The sequence below is a fragment of the Amaranthus tricolor genome, chromosome 2 (genome assembly GCF_026212465.1).
Source record: "Amaranthus tricolor cultivar Red isolate AtriRed21 chromosome 2, ASM2621246v1, whole genome shotgun sequence".
Classification (NCBI taxonomy): domain Eukaryota; kingdom Viridiplantae; phylum Streptophyta; class Magnoliopsida; order Caryophyllales; family Amaranthaceae; genus Amaranthus; species Amaranthus tricolor.
Genome location: NC_080048.1, coordinates 1,590,460 through 1,612,329, shown reverse-complemented (window position 1 = coordinate 1,612,329; position 21,870 = coordinate 1,590,460). Strand labels below are relative to the sequence as shown.

General features: G+C 31.9%; 2 protein-coding genes across 2 annotated transcripts; one reads left to right on the top strand and one right to left on the bottom strand.

The window, feature by feature from the left end:
- Positions 1 to 1,909: 1,909 nt before the first annotated feature.
- On the bottom strand, positions 1,910 to 3,071 carry LOC130804724 (putative disease resistance protein RGA3). The gene is made up of 2 exons (XM_057669282.1): positions 2,999 to 3,071; positions 1,910 to 2,895 (listed from the first exon to the last, which is right to left on the bottom strand). The coding sequence occupies exons 1-2, from the start codon at positions 3,069 to 3,071 to the stop codon at positions 1,943 to 1,945; spliced, it is 1,026 nt and encodes a 341-aa protein (XP_057525265.1). The 3' UTR covers positions 1,910 to 1,942.
- A 12,312-nt stretch (positions 3,072 to 15,383) lies between these two features.
- On the top strand, positions 15,384 to 20,661 carry LOC130804672 (transcription factor bHLH120-like). Its single transcript, XM_057669203.1, has 5 exons — positions 15,384 to 15,510; positions 16,033 to 16,127; positions 18,112 to 18,402; positions 19,458 to 19,808; positions 20,487 to 20,661. The coding sequence occupies exons 1-5, from the start codon at positions 15,384 to 15,386 to the stop codon at positions 20,550 to 20,552; spliced, it is 930 nt and encodes a 309-aa protein (XP_057525186.1). The 3' UTR covers positions 20,553 to 20,661.
- Positions 20,662 to 21,870: the final 1,209 nt, after the last annotated feature.

Here is a 21,870-nt window from a genome sequence, read left to right as displayed (position 1 = left end):
TTATTTTTTGGAGAGAATAAATATTTAGTTTACGTAGGGAATGAAAGGATTTCCATGGCTCTTCGTCATCTTCATTCATGCACAATTGTTCGTTGTTGCTAAATTTCAACTCCTGCAAGGAAGTGAGATACTCCAACCCGGATAGTCTCTTAAGGTACGCACAACTATTAAGGTACGCACAACTCTATTTTAATGCCTCTAAAAATCTCTCTACTTCCATCTCCACAATACTATAGTGTGAGTTCTGTGACATAACTTATGCGTAGTGATTTAAGATTGTTCGTAATCATTTCTCTTTGTTTGGTGACACTCACTTGCGGATACACACAAGTTATTAACAACCCTTCATTAACATTATTCAATTTCAACTTTTCCAAGCGTGGGAAAATTAGATTTGAAGCCAAGTTAGGGAAAGTTTCGATAAGCAATTCAGAGAGACGAGGAAAATCGTGCTCTGGCAAATTTTTTGTGCTATAATAGGGAGCAAATGATGTTAAGTTAGGGCAGTTTTCAATATCTAAAAAAGATAGACAGGGAAATCTCAATCTCATATCCTTTACATTCCCCTTCCACCATCCTTTCAGCTCTGACATCTTTCTAATTATTAATGTTTCAAGGCATGGAAAGATTCTGCTATTGCTTCTGTATCCACACTGCTGCTAAATTCTTTCTCCATATATTCCACGCTCTCTAAACTGTAAAGAAATAACAACTTCAAATGAGGTAATTTACTGAGCACTGGAAGCTGCCTCAACTTAGGACAATCTATGATCTGAATGCGAACAAGATAATATGGAAGGGAGGCTGTTGACCATGGTATTGTCATACCATGGTACCCTTCCAACTTGAATCTCTTAAGATTGGGAGATGGCTGTAGTTTTATCAACACACCTTTGGGGTTAACACATTCACCTTCAAATTCAATTTTAACCTTGCTTAGATGTTTCATATTGTTCAAATAACCTTCTCCTTCTCCTATGTCACTCAAGCCATTCACATTTCTATAATTTTCTCCTATTTTGATGTGTATGCCTCCTTTTATCTCACTGAACGTTTATATCACTTTGAGTTCTCCACATAAATCTTCATTACCCGCCACAAAATACGATAGAACTTTCAGATTTGTCAATTTATCCAAACCTAAAGGCATACCGATCAAAAAACGACAACCTCTTAAATCCAAACACCTAAGGTTTATCAAATTCCTAAAATATTTTGGCAACTCTCTTAGATGTTTACAATGTAAATGTAATGTTTGCAGATTATATAACCTTGTAATTGAATTAGGGATTGCTTCTAAATATTTCAAACCCATGAAAATATATCTCAAAAGCAACAGTTTGTCAAGGGAAGGAAAAGTAAACTCACGTGGAATCAGCATCAACGATCTTAAAGCAGTCATGTTTTTTATTTCTTTATCTACAAAATCATCAGCAAAGTATGAACGAATTCTAGTACTACTCGATAAATCTTTTCCATATTCATTATTAGCATTCAAATGACGTATGTTTGCTCCTAAAACTCTAGTTTTACTAGTTACAACACAAATTTCATTCCTCTGCACATCTTGAGCAATATCGTGCATTAAGTCATGCATTTTTACAGACGCAATATTACCCCATTGATCCTTCTTTACATCCTGAAAGAAACATCTTCGCAACAAAATCAGAAAGAACTCCTCTGCAGTATCTTCAAGACATTGACCACCAACTAAAGACACAATATATCCTTGTGCCATCCAAAGTTCAATCAACATCTTTTTATCCATCTCATGATCCTTGGGAAATAAGGCACAATAACTAAAAAACTCTTCAACGAGGGTGTAAGATTGTGGTCACTAAGCTTCAATGTAGTCAAAATCTTGTCACTACCTTCACTAATTTCACTCAAACAACTATTTTCAATCGACTCCCACTTACTCTTTTCTTGACCATGTAAAAGACTACCTAAAAACTTTTATAGATAGGGGAAAGTTGTAGCATTTTTTTACAATATTCTCCCCTATCTTAACCAACTCTTGATCTTTTACTCCCTCAAATGCTGTCATCTCAAATAAAGACCACGAATCCTCCTCGGACAAACCTTTTAACTTATGGACATGCTTACTTCCTATGCAACTAGCTGTCTTCTCTGAACGAGTGGTTACCACAATCCTGCTTCCCACTAGACCCATCCTCAAGAATTTCTCCAATTCCTTCCAATTTGCATAATCCTCATTCCATATATCATCAAGAACTAAAAAGTACTTCTTTCCACTAATTTGCTCTTGAAACTTCCTTTGCACTAACTCAAACGAGGATGTATTATCTAGCTTCTCATTAGTAAGTAATTCTAAAATTTTACAAAGTATTGTCATCACATCAAATTGTCCCCCATCTTGATCTGAAACACATACCCATAATGACAAAAACCCCTTTTGAATGCTCTCATCTTGAAATACAAGTTGAGCAAGAGCCGTTTTTCCCAATCCACCCACTCCCACAATAGTCAAGAAACAAAATTCATCACTAGCACTAGGATCTAACAGCACATATAAGATTTCCTTCTTATCAGAATCCCTCCCAATAATATCCTTTACATCAACATAAGAACAAGTTTCCTCCCGCCTCCTAAAAATAGGGGTATAGTTAACAGTATCACTAAGCCCAAATTTATTATAATCATCAGCAATAGCATCCAATTGCTTCCTATTTGCCTTAACTCTACGAGACATTTGCTTAGCCTGACTGAATTTATTTTTATTAGAAGAGAAGAAACGACGGACCTTTTCGGAGAACTTACCACGCTTGTTGCCATCAATCTGTTTGAGTTTAGCCAGAGTGATGAACTCATCGAACAAATCATCAGCATCATAAACAGCAGCCTTGAGATCTGAAACGTAGCGTCGTTGAACCACTGAAAAGTCGCGCTTGGCCTCAGCGACTAGGAGCACATCTTTGATGGTTAGGACGGTTTTTTTTGAGTTTCTCAAGCTCGGATTTGTAGCCCCATAACTCACAAATCTCTTTGATCAGCTCGCTCCCAATCACTTCAATGAGTTTCTCAACGATTAAGATTCCAAAATCAGCCATGATTGAGTTTTCACGAAAGAAAAAGAGCAGATTATAATATGCAAGTCAGGAAAATTAAACAATTGAAGTGATTGCGGGTGCACCTGACTGGTGAGAATAGGTATTGAGATATATTTTAGCTAGTATTTTTTTAAGTCAAAAGGGCAAAATGGTCCTAATTGTTTCTAGAGGGTTCTCTCTCTTTGTAATATAAATAACTTCTTCTAATAAAATAAAGGAATCAGAATTCCTTTGCTTGCTTCGAAATCCTTTCATGGTATCAGCCTAAACTTCTCTTCTCTTCTCTTCTTCAATGGCGGACATCAATCCACCACCGCCGCCGCCGCCACCACCAGAAATCAAACCTAATTCTCCCTAGTATCTCGGTTCCCAAGATCGACCGGGCGATTTCATCACTCCAACCCGATTAAAATCTGATAATTACACATCCTGGGCAGCCGACATTCAATTGGCTCTTGAAGCTCGCCGTAAATTCGAGTTCTTGGATGGCACCATCACTTCTCCTTCCCCACCTTCACCCGCTCAGACTGGACGACCATTAATGCCATGCTTATTTCTTGGATATCAAATACAATTGATCCTGAAATTCGATCTTCTTTATCCAAATTTCGGGAAGCCAAGCCATTTTGGGATCACCTTCAACACAGGTACGCTCAAACTAATGGACCACGAATTCAACAATTGAAATCTTCAATTGCTAAATGTGAACAAACAAAGGAGATGTCTGTTTCAGTATATTACGGTAAACTTCATTCTTTATGGCAAGAATTGGATAATCATGAACCTTTAATCTCATGCTCTCTTCCTTCTTGCACTTGTGGTTCTTTACATGAAAAACATCGAGAGCAAAATCAATTACACGAATTTTTAATGGGATTGAATTCTGATTTTTATGGATCTTTAAGAACCCAAATTCTGTCACAAGAACCTCTCCCCTGTCTTGATCGTGCTTATCAGTTAGTCACCCAAGAAGAACGGGTGCGAACCTCAAGGCTCGTAATTGACAATAAACCACCGGATGTTCTTGGATTTGCTGTGCGTTCTGATGCAGGTCGGATTCGTGGTTCTTCTGACCGACCAATTTGTTCTAAATGTAATAAGCTTGGTCATGAAGCCTCTCGTTGTTGGGCTGAAATCACTTGTAGTCATTGTAAAAAACGTGGGCATGATTCCAACTATTGCTATGAAATTAATGGCTATCCAGACAAATGGTCTGCTGGGAAGAAATCTTCTAGTAGGGGTAGAGGACAAGTGCGTGCTAATGTCACTAGTAGTGGTTTTTCGAACATGTCTCTTATTCCCTCTGTTTCTGCTTTTGGACAAAATTTTACTACAGAACAATGGAAGGCTATATCTGAGGTTCTTGGTAACACTAATGTTCCCGATAATCGTCTCAATGGTAAATTTGATATGACATCATGGATAATTGATACCGGTGCTACACATCATGTCACCGGGGAGTTGGCTTGGTTGTTTGACACTCATCCTCTTGAGTGCCCAGTTGGTTTGCCTAATGGCGAACAAGTCATTGCTACTTTGGTTGGCTCTGTTTGTTTGTCGAATAAAATTACTCTCATTGGTGTTCTTTATGTTCCGAATTTACGTTGCAATTTACTTTCTGTTTCTCAACTTAATGACAAATTACAGACAATTGTACAATTTAATTCTCTTATTTGTGTTATACAAGACCAAACGAAGGAGCTGATTGGAATGGGAGTTAGAAAAGACGGACTATACTATTTTAGCAAACCAAACGTTTCTACATGCGCCTCTATTTTTGCCGCAACATCGAGTTTGGAATTGTGGCATCGTCGCCTAGGACATCCTTCTGAAAAAATAGTTAAGATGATTCCTCATGTACAAAATACAAAAGATAGTTTACCATCAAGGTGTGAAATTTGTATGCATGCTAAACATCCTAGAGACAAATTTTTCACAAGTGATAATAAAACATCTCGAATCTTTGAAAAAATTCATATTGATTTATGGGGTTCATATCGTCATATTTCATCATGTGGTGCTCGATATTTTTTAACTATTGTTGATGATTATTCAAGAGTTGTTTGGATATATCTGTTAATTGACAAATTGGAAGTTTTTCGTGTGTTTATGTCTTTTGTTGCATTGGTTGATCGACAATTCTCACAAAAAATTAAGGTAGTACAAAGTGATAATGGGACAGAGTTTAATTGTTTGCTTGATTATTTTAGTACCACTGGCATTTTATTTCAAACATCTTGTGTTGGTACCCCCCAAAAAAATGGAAAAGTTGAGCGCAAACATAAACATATCTTGAATGTCGCAAGAGCTTTGAGGTTTCAAGCAAACTTGCCTATTTTTTTTGGGGTGAATGTGTTTTAGCTGCGGCCCACTTAATTAACCGCACACCTACTCCCCTCTTATATAATAAAACACCTTTTGAAATTTTATTTCATAAACCTCCGTCCTTTGATGCTATTAGAGTATTTGGGTGTTTGTGTTTTGCTCATAATCAAAAGACTAATGGTGATAAGTTTGCAAGTCGAAGTCGTAAGTGTGTCTTTGTGGGCTATCCTTATGGAAAGAAAGGTTGGAAATTATTTGACCTTGACACGCAAGATTTCTTTGTTTCTAGAGACGTAAAATTTGTTGAGGATGCTTTTCCATATCAAGATGTTCAGTATAAAAGTAATAGTACTCAAGATGTGCATCATGATTTTATTGAATACAATTTGCCAATTTATGAGGATATTCAATCTGAAGAAAGTGAAAAAGGTATTTTAACTGTTCCAAATGAGCATGATGAATCTGTTAGTTCCACTGAGCCATTTACAAGCTCTGGGTCAGCTCTTCCAATTCAATCATGTTCTTCTGTTCCTCTTGCTGGGTCACCATCGGCAGTTAAGCCTCCTCCCTTACAACAGCCCAATAGTACTTCCTCTGATCCAGCACTCGCTACATCGGATCAACTGCCTCCTGCTCTTTTGGATCGTGGGTTTCGTGACAAATTCCCGAACGTTTTGTATCGGGATTTTGTGACTCATATGGTTTTTGCTAATAGTCCGTCCTCTATCTCTCCTTCTTCCAATTACTCCTCAGGTACTCCGTATCCTTTAGCACATTATATAAATTGTGACAATTTTTCCATGCATTATCGTACATTTCTTGCAGCCATCATTAAGGGAAAAGATCCAAAATCCTTTAAGGAAGCCATGAAGTATGAAGAGTGGCGCAAATCTATGCAAGATGAAATAAAAGCTTTAGAGGAAAATGGCACATGGACCTTGGAGCGACTTCCTCCCGGGAAACGTCCTCTAGGTAGTCAATGGGTTTACAGGACAAAATATTTGTCAAATGGTAATGTTGAGCGTCTTAAGTCTCGATTAGTTGTTTTGGGTAATCATCAACAAGCAGGAATTGATTACACTGAAACATTTGCTCCGGTTGCCAAAATGACCACAGTTCGTGCCTTTCTTGCAATAGCAGCTTCAAAAAACTGGGAATTACATCAAATGGATGTTCATAATGCCTTCTTGCATGGTGATCTTAATGAAGAAGTTTACATGAAATTACCTCCTGGTTTCGAGTGTTCAGATCCGTCATTGGTATGTCGTTTACGCAAATCACTGTATGGTTTAAAACAAGCTCCACGTTGTTGGTTTGCAAAATTAGTATTCGCTTTGAAAGAATATGGCTTTCTTCAATCATATTCCGATTATTCTCTTTTTACTTATACTAAAGGCATTATTCAAATTAATGTTTTAGTCTATGTAGATGATCTTATTATCTCTGGGAATGATTCCGCTGCACTTCCACTTTTTAAAGCTTATCTTAGTAATTGTTTCAAAATGAAAGATCTTGGTGGTCTCAAATACTTCTTAGGAATTGAGGTTGCTCGTAGTTCATCTGGTTTGTTCTTATGCCAACGTAAGTACACACTAGATATTATTTCTGAAACAGGTTTATTAGGGGCAAAGCCTGTTGGGTTTCCTATCGAACAAAATCACAGGCTTGCTCTTGCTACTGGAGAATATATGAAGGATCCCGAGGCTTACCGTCGTCTTGTAGGGCGTTTGATATATCTCGCAGTCACTCGTCCAGATCTTGCCTATTCAGTTCATATCTTGTCTCAGTTTATGCAGGAACCTCGTCTTGAGCATTGGGAAGCAGCTCTCCGAGTAGTGCGCTATTTAAAGGGTACTCCCGGTCAGGGTATTCTGTTGCGTGCGGATAGTGAGTTAACCTTGGAAGGCTGGTGTGATTCAGATTGGGCTGCATGCCCTCTCACTCGTCGCTCACTAACAGGATGGCTTGTTTTTCTAGGACAATCCCCTATTTCTTGGAAAACAAAGAAACAACATACAGTGTCTCACTCTTCAGCTGAAGCCGAATATCGATCAATGGCTGCAATCACATGTGAACTGAAGTGGCTAAAAGGTTTGTTGTTAAGTTTGGGCGTTCATCATCCTAAAGCAATAAAATTGTTCTGCGATAGTGAATCTGCTTTACACATTGCAAAGAATCCTATTTTTCATGGACGAACAAAGCATATTGAGGTAGATTGTCACTTTGTTCGCGATGCAATCATTGATGGCCTTATTTCTCCTAGTCATGTGTCGACTACATCGCAATTGGTGGACATTTTCACAAAAGCCCTCGGCAAACCACAGTTTGATCTTCTTCTTTTCAAGTTGGGCATTTTCGATTCTCATGCTCCAACTTGAGGGGGGGTATTGAGATATATTTTACCTAGTATTTTTTTAAGTCAAAAGGGCAACATAGTCCTAATTGTTTCTAGAGGGTTCTCTCTCTTTGTAATATAAATAACTTCTTCTAATAAAATAAAGGAATCAGAATTCCTTTGCTTGCTTCGAAATCCTTTCAATAGGAAATATAAATGCACTTTTCTTACAATAACGGTAATTAAGTTTCGAAAAAATTCAATTTTTTTAATGATCGATTATTATGAAAAATAAGAAAAATTAAATATTTTAGATAATTAATATATTATTTTATTGAATAATATGGAGGAAAAATTGAAATCATAAATATTTTAAAAATATGAAAAAAAGTTAGTGGAAAAAATATAGAATCATAACTAATAAATAAATTACAAAGTTAATGGGAAACATGTGAAAACCATAAGAATTATAAAAATGTAAAAATAAAGTTATTAGAAGATATGTGAGGACTATAAATATTGTTAAAATATTAAAACGAGGATAACAAGGTTATTTTTTTTCCAAAATTTATTATGTAAATAGAAAGATTATTTATAATGACAAATAGAAACTTCTTTAAGGAAGAAGTTTTTCTAAATAATTTCAATTATAATGAGTATTTACTCTGAGCATACACAATGTAGTCGGGGAAAGATGGTGTTGTATTGGTTTAGGGGTTATGGTAATTCAAGTCAGCAAGTATATCAAAGTACTATTTATTTTACTCCGATCCAATTCATAATTATTGGGTAAGTACTGCTGAGACTCCTAGCGTCATTGTAACCGATTGAGATGAAGGTTTATCTGTAGCTATTCGTGACGTCTTCCCAGGTAAAAAGGTTTTGTTGATTAATTAATGTCGTTTTATGTATTGAATATGTCTTAATTACGTTCAATGTTTTGTTTAATGTAGATGTGCGGCATTTGTTATGCATCTGGCATATTGCCAACAACGTTGAGAACATGGTGGACAAGTTGTGTGGCGGGAAAAAAAATCAACAAGGCCAAATATTCAGACAGGGCAGATGGAACCGCTTGGTTGAAAGTTGTACAATCGGGAAATTTGAACAGAGAAATAAAACAACATCAAAAAAACATAAAGACATAGCATAAAACAAGTATATTTTCAAAACTCACGTATTCAGATCTGCTCTGAGAAGGACCAGGACCGGAAGTTGGGCCTACGTCGGGGGCTATGTACGGATGCGAGCACACTCTGAACAGTCAACGTAAGTAGGTTCAGCCTCTGATGGCACAGATGCCCGACGAAGTCCCTGCTCAAGAAGGCGGCACTAAAGAGGAACCTACTCCATGCCTCCAAATAAACAGCAGAAGAAGCAAAGGTCACAGAGTAGGTACCGTGTGCCGGTCGGAGAGCCTTGGCTGGTCTCATAGGAGCGGGGGGAATAGCCTACATGAACTCGATCTGTCGCAATGTCCGCTCCGGCAAATACACCTCGACGACATCAAAGCACGTGATACCCCCGATGATGGTGGTGCGTGGGTGCTCATTAAGCAACGCACTAGCAGCAGAATTGTACGGAGTCCATTGCACCTGCATGAAGACCAAGTTAACAAATAATGTAAAATTAAAAACACATGCATAACAAAATGTCATGTAATGTAAAATACCTGAGTCTCCGTCATTGAGTCAAGAACCATGCGGTAGTCCCTCAGCCTGTCCACCTCACGACGTGGTTTCTTCGTTGACCACATCTCCACCCTAGTCATGTTTGGCACATCTTCTCGGCGAGGTTGAGGCCGGAAAGCGGGAAAGTACTCATAGATCCATGTTTGAAGCAATGTGAGGCAGCCCGCAATGGTCTTGCAACCAGCCCTAGAAGCCATTCCGAGCTGCCTATACAAGTAGGCCAAGGTCACCGCACCCTAGTCCACCTCCTGCTGATCGACATTCACGACAAGTATTGGGTGAGGTCGCATGCCAATTCTGGTCTTATCCGCCAGCAAGGTAGAGCTGACGATAGCCATGTAGTACGCTGTCGTCTGGGTATCCATGGACTGGTGCATAATGTCCGGTAGTCGGCCGAGGGAAGTGGCAGGTAGAACATTGTTTAGCACATCGGACATATCCCTCAGTCGGATGATGGACTCCACCGGCCTCTTCCTAATACGACAATCCAGAATCGGAGGCGTACGCTCGGAGCCGTCGAAAATAAGTTTAGCTATATGCCCGCCATAGTTAGGGAACATTCGCGTATCTGTCGGCCCCCTGGGCTGGGGTGATGTGACTAACCAGTCTGTGTTAGCGGACTATGAGGGCCTGCGCGCTCAGATGCGGTAGAAGAACTAGGGCCGCCACGTGCGAATCTCCCATCGGGCCCCCGAACAACAGTCCAGTCCAATGGGCGAGAATCAGGAGCTTCGTATTGAACATCATCAGCATCATTATCATCATCACTAGAAACCCCCCAACTACTCTGGATGCTGCTAGACTGGTCATCAAGAGGGGTTCGCACTAGGTCTAGCGCACTCGACCTTTGGGCAATACTGTATCTGGCAGCCTCTTCCTGCCTAGCCCTCCTAGCAGAACCCGTTACCCCTCTCTCATGCGGGTCCCCTCTGAGTATGGTAGGCCTAGAACTATTACCTCTCAACAATTGTCTAAAAAAACCCTTTTCTTTTCCTTGATTACCAGCCATTTTCTACAATTTTTGACAATTTCATTAAATATTAATAATAAATGAACATAATCAAGCATTACGTTACATTAACCACATGAACAAAAAACAATATTAATTTTCTAAATTGAAAATAATTATAAAAATAATAATAATATTAACAAAAATAATAACATTAATAATAATCATAAAAAAAAAAAAGAAACACAAATAATAACAATAATCATAACACTAATAACAAAAAAATAATTAAAAATAAAATTAAAGGATAATATAATAACAATAATAATAATAACAATCACTATAACAATAATATAATAGTAAAAATAATAATAATAATAATAATAATAATAATAATAATAATAATAATAATAATAATAATAATAATATAAAAATAATAATAATTTTTCTAAAAAACAAAAAATGGAAAAAAATGAAAAAAAAAACCAAATAACACCAATAATTAAAATAACTTTCAACACAACATACAAAGTTTATTAATAATAATAATATTAATTATGATAAATAAATTTAAAATAATAAATTAATAATTAAAAGAAAAATAATAATTTAATAATAAAAATAATAACAATCACAAAAATAATAAAAAAATTAATAATAATAACAGTAATAATAATAATAATAACAACAATAATAAAATTAAAAAAAATAATAATAATTATAAAAAACAATATATATATATATATATATATATATATATATATATATATATATATATATATATATATATATATATATATATATATATATATATATATATATATATATATATATATATATATATATATATATATATATATATATATATATATATATATATATATATATATAATGAATCGCCTAGATCTGGGCGATTCATTTTAATAATTTTTTAAAAAAAATTTAAATAATTTACATTTGAAAAAAAACAACAATAATAGCAATAATATTAAAAGTAATATAAAAAAGTTATTAAAAATAAAAATAATAATAATAATAATTATAACAAACATATTTACATTAATAAATAAAAAATCAAAACATAAACATATATTTAATAATAAAAAAAAACAATCACAACAATAATAACAATAATAATAAAATTAATAATAATAATAACAGTAATAAAAATAATAATAGTCACAATAATAATATAATTAAAAATTATAATAATTATTAAAAAAATGAAAAAAAAATTAAAAAAAATAAAGTGAATCGCCCAGATCTGGGCGATTGGACCCCGGTTCAATCGCCACATTTTAGGCGATTGAACCAGGGTCCAATCGCCCAAATCTGGGCGGTTCACTTTTATTTTATTTTATTTTGTTTTTTTTTCGTTTGTAAATTTAGATTAATTAAATTCGAAAAAAAATTACCTCGATTAATTGTTTGCGGATTGAACTTAGTTTTTGCTCCAACAATTTGCTTTTGTAAGTTGGTTTTTAAGTGTGGTAAGATAAAATTTAGTGAGATTGTGGTATATATAGGGAATTTTAAGTTCAATGGCAAAATCGTAATTTTTTGTAAATCCAAGGGTAAATTAGTAATTTCCTAAGGGGTGGCGATAAAATGAAAAGGGTGGCGAAATTTAAGGATTGGGTCTAGTTTTGTACTATAGATTCATCTCCCTCACGTGCGTGAAAGTTGGATGAGGAATTGAAATTTTCGCAAAACGTATTAAATTAATCTTAAAATTTTGACTTAGATAATGCAAATTAACGACAAAGATCTTAAATGTAGTTATTTAGCTCAAACTTTAACACAATTGTAGTCTTCTAGTGTCTACAAATCACTCCATGCCCTCCTCTCCGTTTGAGATATTCCTTTGAAACATGGGTTTGTGGTTATTTTGCATTTTTCAAATTAGACACTAGAATAAGGTGTTTAGTGAGTTCTACATATTAAGAACATTTAGTAATCTTTGGTCAATCATTTAGCAATAAGAACATCAATAGAAAACAGAGAGTAGTTGTTAAAGTAGCAGAGTTCGGTAATGATATTAGATTATAAAATGTAGTTTGTAATGGGAATTTAGGCATTTGAACCGAAGATAAAAGAAAAGATTAATTTTAACTCGAATTTCCTTCTGCCCTCTAGAAAGTCAGTTGGCTTGTAGTTGATAGGCATTTTCATGTTGCTATGTTTTTTTTCTAATTAAGTCAAATGTATGTGCTTTTAGATTGTGTTATAAATAAACTCGAATTCACGTAGAACCATAATATTATCTTCCTTAAGTATTATATTCTCTCTATTAATTAGTAATTCTAACCTCTATCTAAACACTTAAAAAAACCCCTCAACACTTGGAAAACTTGAACTCTCTATTACTGATTCTTATTTGTAGACTAAACAACAAAAGTGGAAATTGAAGCCTTAAAGGGAAGTGTTGCCTATTTCAGAGGAAAGGAAGGGTGACGTATGCTAGGATGAATGAAGATGAAGTGATGTTCCATTTTAGTTTTATTTTTATTTTTCTTTTTTTTAATTGATTTTAATGTTCATCGGTTTATTTATAAGTCATATGCATATCACATGCTGGTTAATATTAAAAATAATAGTCGAATAGATGATTCTATTAATTTATTGTTTTTAACAAAAGAACATATATATTTCTAAGTAGTTCTGATAAAGAAAATATTATAAATAATTTTTTAAAAAGTCACTTTTTATATGGACTTTTTGACAATTTTTCGATGAGCAGAAAATATATTCATCATCACCTATATTAAAATTTTAGCACCTATTTTCATGAAAATTAAAATTATAAAATCCCCTTTATTGAATTCCATCAAGCAATTTTAACTATTAGATTAGGTAACAAAATCTCCACTCCTTTTGTAATAGAAAGGATTTTAACTCATAAATAAGAGAAAATTAGGTGGATGAAATAAATTTGTGGATATACTTCTCTGTCCAGCTAGATAATATTATTTGTTTTTGAGACGAAGAATAAAAAATTAAACATTAGTCAGTTAAAATAATAAGGCATTTAGATATAAAATGGAGAATATAGAAAATTAAAGTGGTGGAGATCATATCCAAAAAAATAAGTTAAGGACAGACTAATATGATTTAAAATATACTAATACAACTAGTACTATACAAATAGGATTAATGCTATATAGATACGACTAATACTAAAATAATATGAATACTAATTATGCATTAATACAACTAATACAGTACTGATATACTTACTACTGAACTAATACGACTAATACTATGCTAATCATATATTAACACCACTAATACAATGTTATGGCACTAATATACTAATACGACTATACCAAACTAATACGATTGATATTATGCTAATAACTAATACTACACCAATATAAAAATAGTGATATGATTAATAATATGCTAATACAACTAATGTTATGCTAATACATACCAGGAGTAATACAAATAATATATTAATAATATGACTTATAATAAACTAATGGTATCTAATACGCCTAATATGACACTAATACGATTAAAACTGAAGTAGAAAAACATAAGTCTATACGTGTATATAGTTCGCAAGAAGAATCACTAATTAGCTTGTAGCCTTGTGGTTGGAATATTATGTTCTTTCTTTATTGCAGAAGGTTGGGGGTTTGATTCTCAACTCTTGCAATTGTTTGTAGCAATGGAGGCTTCAGGAAAATAGGTGTCATAAATGAGATTTGATTAAAGGGTTTAAAGGTTGGGTTAGTAAGGCCAAAGTGATTAAATTTTATTTTTTTTTTGAATGGACGACTTGTTTGGTCGCGGATGGCGATCTACCAAAAGTCACATGATCGCCTATGGTGACTACATAGCTAACTTTTTAATATTACGACAATCTCTATATCCACTAGACACATTTAATAGGCATCTGGTCGCCATAACAAATCGTTTGGTCGCTATTTTAGGTTCTTTTTCCACAAATTTTGTATAAAACGGTTTTACCGTAAGATATGTTTTATATTCAGGTTATATAGCTTTAATAAAACTTTGTTTTGTCTCCATATATCCACATGTAATAGTGTGCTTTCACCATTATAGAGAAATATAAATTGATGGTCTAAGAAATCCTAGTCGTTTGTGTTTATTATCGGTATTGTTAATTAAAAAAAAAAACCATGAATATTTCCAAAGCAAAAGTTTAATAAAACGGCGGTTTAAAGTAATAATGCACACGTTTTCCATATCCAAACATAATTTCGGCTGCAACACTTTTCATGCTTTAATTTCCTCATTTCAATACATGCCTATATTAGAAAAGTGCTTGACTCGTTGACTTAGTTGATAAGATCGTCATTTTCACAACGTATATTTTTCCTATTTTCTAGATTTTAATTAATTTTTTTTACATTAATTATTCAGCGAAATAAAAAGCGAATAAAAGTTGATAGGAAAAAAAAAGGAAAAGGTAGTGTGAACACGACTTGCATTGTGGTGGCCTCAAAGCTTCAGAATTCACGTAAAAGCATGCAAATCTTACGGAAAGATATATAGGCGGTAAAATGCAGCTACAGGTTAAATTCTTATTATGAAAAAATTTTACATGAACATAAATAATGATTAGTATGAAAAAAGTAACGCTCAAATAAACAGTTTTATTTTTTTAAATATGCATTAATTTTATAATTTATATACAATTTATAAGGGTGAATAGACTTTATACATGTTTTCAAATCCATGCAACTTTGTTAATTGTTGTTTGATCGATATAATAGTTAACTAATTCGATGACTCAATTTGATATCTGATTTACATTCCAATTTAGATAAAATATTCGATTCAAACATTTGGATATCAGATATAAATTCGAAAATCAAAATTTTGAGATTCAGATATCCGAATAATCGCCATTTTTTGAATAGTTGAATATCAAATATTGGATACCCGCATATTATAAGTAAATTTGGATATTTAATATTCATAATTAAGAATAAAATTATGATTTAAAAAAAATTCTTTTAACTAAATTTTTCGGATGTCGGATGTCTAATATTTCGGATCTTCGATCGATTTGTGTATTTCCGAATATCGGATTTGAATATCCAAGTCGAAACGGATTGTATATCAAATATCAACTATGTCAGTTTTCAGATATCAAATATCAACTATGTCAGTTTTCAGATATCAAATATCCAATTCGACTATATGTATCGGATTAGATATTCGATTATATTCACTCCTTATTCCCTCTAGTATGTAAGAAGTACAAACATTTTTTGCTTTGTTTGATTTTTGAGAAAACTAGTTGAATCCGGTTACAATCATGAATAATTTCTTTAATAAATTAATATTCTGCAATTTTGTGATATAATTATTGTTAAGTGTATAAGACATTTGGTATACTTGCATATGTTTATATATTTTGGTTAATTTACCTATAATATGTTTAGCTTTAAAGTATTTTTTTTATTGATTTTAGGTTCGCTGAGAGAATAATTAAAAAATTGGTTGAAAAATAAATTTGAGATTTTCTGCAAAAGTACAGTATTTACTTTTCAACTGAAATAAAATTTGATTCTTAGTTTTAAAAATATTTTGTTAATCATCATAAAGACTGCTTTTTTTCATCTAGCCGGCTTGTTGTTTTGGGTATTAGGCGTTTCTGATTGTTTGTTGCTTTTTAATTGGTAGTTCATTCCCATAAGCTTGTATTAGCAAGTGTTGAATTGGAGAAACCAAATCATCAAAAAAGTTCAGTCGAATTAGGTTTTAGATATGAAACACATGTGATAAATAATTAATAAAGCACTTTTACGTATTTTTTAATATATTTTTCATTATAAAATACTTACAGCTGATAATAATATAATATATGAAAATATGTTACTATTAATTTCATATATAAGAAAATAGAAAATAAAGTAAAACTTTAGTTTTGCAACATTTAAATGTCTTTTTCGATCATTCGCATACTTCCACACAAGTGTTTTACTTTTTAGTATCTAAAAAAAACAACGTTTACTTGCTTTGCTTTACTTGACTAAATGTTCTTGACTATGTCTCACTACGCCGTTTTGATAAAGCATTTATTTGGTACTTTAATGAACAAAGCTTTTTTTAAATTTCATTTTATTGGAATGTCTTTCATTTTTAGACCCAACACTGTGGTATTTTTTTTATCATTAACGTACATTTTTGGGATGAAAATAAAAAAAAAAAAATTATGCATCCCAATTATAATGATGTAAAATGATTGTCTTTACAAAATTCATCCGATGATTTTCTTCATGATCAAATAATGAGTGGAATCCACATATACAAAAAGTTACTTCTACAAGTTTAATTCTAAATTATTTTGATTAAAAGTATTTTAAAAAATATATCAAAGTTGGTGAATTTTTTTCATAGACCCACATTCTAATATTTTATTGCAAAAAGCCTAAAATAAAATAAATAGTAAAAAGTGATGGTTTTTTTTATAATAATTTAATTGACATTTTTTCGACAAACATAGAAAAATAAAGAATCTTTGTAAGTTAACATTCCCACCACATATATGAATTTTATTATCAAAGGGCTATTGATAACTTCAAATTCTTGTGTCAACTAAATGAATTTTTTGTGTGGATAATGAAACTAGAAAAATAATTTTTATTGTTTGACCATTTCGTTAAGCTCATCTACCCTTATATATTGGACATCCTTAATACAATGAACAAGCACAAGATTCACAACATAATAAAAAGTCTATCTAACATCATACTCCCTCCTATAAACCATAATAATCTCATCTGACTTATCATACTTGGCAATGCAATAATTCTATAATTAATATTTTTAATTGTGCATGATTAAAAATTATAAAAAATTAATATTAATAATCTTTGCATTGAAATGAATCAAATTAGATCTGACTTGACTATGTTATAACTTATAAATTAAACATAAAATAGTACAAATTAAAAGTAATTGATGAAAAATGTGCAAAGCAAAATGGAATTATTAGGGGGAATAAAAAGGAACAGTAATTTGCTATTCAGAAGATGGCAAAAAAATTAAATAAAATAAAAAAGCAGATATTTTAGTGGGTATTGTAGATAAAAATATGTCATTTATTAAGCTAATTTTAGGATTTTATTTTAGAAAAAAGAAGTAAATTATATTCCCTCCGTTTTTATATGTTTTTCTCATACAGAATTTACGAAATTTAGTGTTAAACTTTTATTATAATTTCTCATTTATCTATATAAAAAACATATTCATGTGAGATCTTTTTCAAAATATCAACTTTTAAAAATTTTTAAAAACTCACAATTAAAATTATATGACTATTGAATTTGCATTAGAAACTGCACAAAAAATAAATGATCAAAAAGAACAACAAATAAAAACAGAGGAAGTAGATTTTAATAGATCGATATATATGTTATTATAAATAGAGTCATATTTAAAAATAGCATTGAAGCGAATCCAATAGGACGACATTAAATATATTTGAGCCCAAAATAGGGAGTAGGGAGGGTGTAAAGTGTAAACATTATAAAGCCCTCAAAAGGAAGCATCCACTATCATCCTGTTAGGAAATGCGGCTGCTGCATGTAAAATTTAAAGACTACATTAAGAAGGGCCCCTCCCCCAAAACTTTAACTATAAATTACAAGATTTCTTCCCAGAATTCCGACAAACAAAACATCACTAAAATTCTTAAAATATCTTTTGAAAATATAATTTAAGAAAATGTATAATCCATTCCAAAATTCAAATGATCAGTATTTCCCAACCAGTGATTATATTGAAAATAATCAAATTGAAAATCAGATAAATTGGGCAGATTATGGATTAGCAGGTGAAGGATTAGAAGGTGTGAATTACACAAATAATAATGCTGATGAGCTTAACAATAATGGAAGAAGAAATAATGGTGATCAGGATAATGATGATGAACAGAAGAAAAACAAGAAGAAGAAATCATCCCATAAAGAAATTGAGCGTCAAAGAAGACAGGAAATGTCTGGACTTTACTCGGCTCTTCGTTCTCAGCTTCCTGCTGAATATATCAAGGTATTTATATTCCAATCTAATTCCTTGACTTTCCCTAAATAAAAAAAATAATAAAGTTTTTGAAGTTGTAACTAATGATTTAAATGGAAATTTCAATTTTGATGAATTCTAGAATTGGTTCTAATTTAAGGTTTGACAAAGAAAAAAAATATTTATTTTAAATTTGAGCTAATTTCTCTATTTAAAATGAAAGTAGTTAAATTTGAAAAATTGAAAATAACTTCTCTAAACCTTGTTATTCTCATGATTAGTTCATACTTAAAATTTAGGTAGGACTTGAAATTAAACATTTGTTCCTAATTTAAACACAACTTAAGGAAGAAAAATGGTTAAAGTTTCAATATTTTTTGATATTAGGGCTTATGCTAATCATATTCAAAAAAATTTACAAAGTCGCACTTTGAGATAAATTCAAGATATTAGTACAAAACAAGCTAAACACTCATCATTATATACATACTTTGTTAGACTATATAAGATATCGTGGGGCTTCCACCATAAATGTGTCAGCTACTCAAAAAACTTAACCAACTCATCAACCATCATTTTTGTAATCAAAATTGCACAATTCAATATTTATAGGTTTTAATCAAATAAATTAGATTAGTCCAAAATAACTTGATTCTCCCATATTGTTATTATATTATTATTCTAATATACAAGTTAGAGAAATCTCTAATTTGAATTTTTTATATAATTAATAATCCAAATAATTAGTATAATTATTAATTATGTTAATATACTTCCTTCGTTTTACTATATTTGCTATATTTGACCTTTTATACAATCTAATGTGTTATTTTGATTATTTATATATTGAACTATGCACATCTAAAAATTATAAAAAGTTAATATTACGAAAGTATGCGATTACACGATTTAAACAAGATCCCAATTGACTTTATTTTTGATTTAAACAAGATCCCAATTGACTTTATTTTTCCTTACACATTAGCTGCAATATATAAAATACGCTCGAACGATGAATATTGTTCATATTCGCAAAATACCTAGTATTCCAGAACGAAATCAAAGATAAGTAATTGAAATTTCAGGGAAAGAGATCGGCAAGTGATCACATAGCAGAAGCAGTAAATTACATAAAGGACTTAGAGAAGAGTGTAAAAGAGCTTTCAATTAGAAGAGAAGAGCTAAGAGCAAGCCCAGAATGGGCTAATCCTACATATCATGTAGGTGGATCTACAAATTCTGCATCACGTCCTGGAAGTGTTATGATTAATCCACGTATGGGTGGGCTTGGAATACAAATTGATGTTCCATATGAACATGATCAAAGTTTCTCTTTATCATCTGCACTCCATGTTCTTTATGAGGAAGGACTAAGTGTTTCTAGTTGCACATCAACTAATGTCAATGACAGAATCATTCATAATATAATCTGCCAGGTAATTTAATGTTTTTTTTATAATTTTATTCGGAGTGGTTTTGAGGAAATTGATACGTATTTAGTACTTTAGGTGGTGAGAATTAAACCAATATTACTAGATTAATTCATGATTCTTCCATCGAGAAAATTGAATGAATTTCATTATGTCACTGACGTAGGAGAGTTTAAGGTTGGATGTACGTAATATTATTCTTGTAATAATAATAGATTTATTTTAAATTGACTTTGTATGACTAACATCAACTATTACATCACATAATTAAAATTAATTAAAGAACCATGTTTTAATGATTATTTCTATTGATCAATAATAATAATAATTAAGAGGAACTCTCAAGGAGAAAGACGGTCTTTTAAAGAGATACCCTCAAAATAAAAAGTCCACATCCTTATTTTCTCTTTTATTTGTATTAATTGGGCTATTTAGCCCATAAATTTAATGCGTTTCTCGGAGAAATCGTCTCTCCAATAATCTGTGAATAACAGGTGTTTAATCATTGTTTCATTAATTGGGGGATTATAGTGTGGGCTGAGCGAAGAGGAGGATTAAGTGAGATTTGAACTTATAATCTTGGCTAGGAAAAACAGTATATGTTTAAATTGGATTAAGACTCGATTTTCTGTTTCATTTAGTCATTGTTTTTTTAATGGATAGCTTTTGTGGGAAATTCTGCAGGTGATGGACATGACTAGCATAAATTTCAGTTGGCTTGAGCAGAGATTAATTAATCTTGTTTCCTAAACAAGTTATTTCATTAAGTACGGTGCTGATCTGATGTGGGAGAATAATTGGGAAAATCTGAGAAGGTACTGGAAAGTTCAAGCTCAGGTTCGTGAAGAAGTATATGTTTTGTGTATCTTATTTTTAGTAAGTGAAATGAGAGTGAACCCTAGATTGTGTGTAAAACGAGTGATTTTCTCTTTCTTTTTTTTTTTTTTTTTTTAGGGCTTCATTCCTCATCATATGCATATTGAGATTGTATTGCTTGTAAAATATATCTTTTATTTGAGCTTATATTTAATTGTGATTGTGGTATTATTATATTATTATGCTCATAATTGTGATTGTTTGTTAATTTTCTATTTAAGTTATTTTAAGTTGGAGACATACAAGGAAGATCTATAAAATTGAGAGAACAAAATTTTCGAGAATATAAAGGATATATAAATGCAATGGTTTTGAGGATACAACAAAAAAACGACTAATACAAAGAGGAAGATATGTATTTAGTTTCATAGCTTGGATACCACTTCAATCAAAAATTATACTAGTATCTCATTAAGTCATAGTCATAGTTACTAACTCAGTATCTCTCATATATAAAGTCATAAACCTAAGAAAAAAGGTAGTAGATAGACTATACGTGTACCCTACAACAGGGTGCCAACAAAATAATTACAAGTTGTTAGATTATGTATTTCAGTTACATGTATACCTATAGCGGTTGTCTAGTATAGCAGTTAGTGTGGCAATATGGCAGTTATTGAGGAGCAGTTTAGAAGCAGTTATTTTAGAACTCATTTATATATTATCACCATTACAGTTAAATGAAAACAACACTGAATTATTAATCCAAAATTAGGGTTAAACCAGAAAGCACAAGTAGTTAGCTAACATCCATAAAAGCGAGCTTTATAATAATATTAGGAAAAACATTTATAAAAATTTTTGTTGGCACCCTAATTTAATTATCATTCCATCAACTAATTAGAAATATAAATAAATTAACAAAATCCAATCAAAATTACAATCTAAATAAAAAGATATATATATATATATATATATATATATATATATATATATATATATATATATATATATATATATATATATCCCACCACGCGGTGGGAGTGTAACACAATAAAATCAAAATTACAACCAAGTAAATACATATGATCTAGGGTTCGTAATTCCAACCACTTATTAGCCAGTATAAAAATACAATAACAAATTAAATACACACAATAAATCTCCTAAAAAAACCACCACAATTATTTCTTCTCCAAGGACCTGAGCTTGGTTTTCCTGGAATCTCCCGAGGAATAGTTACTTTGGAAAC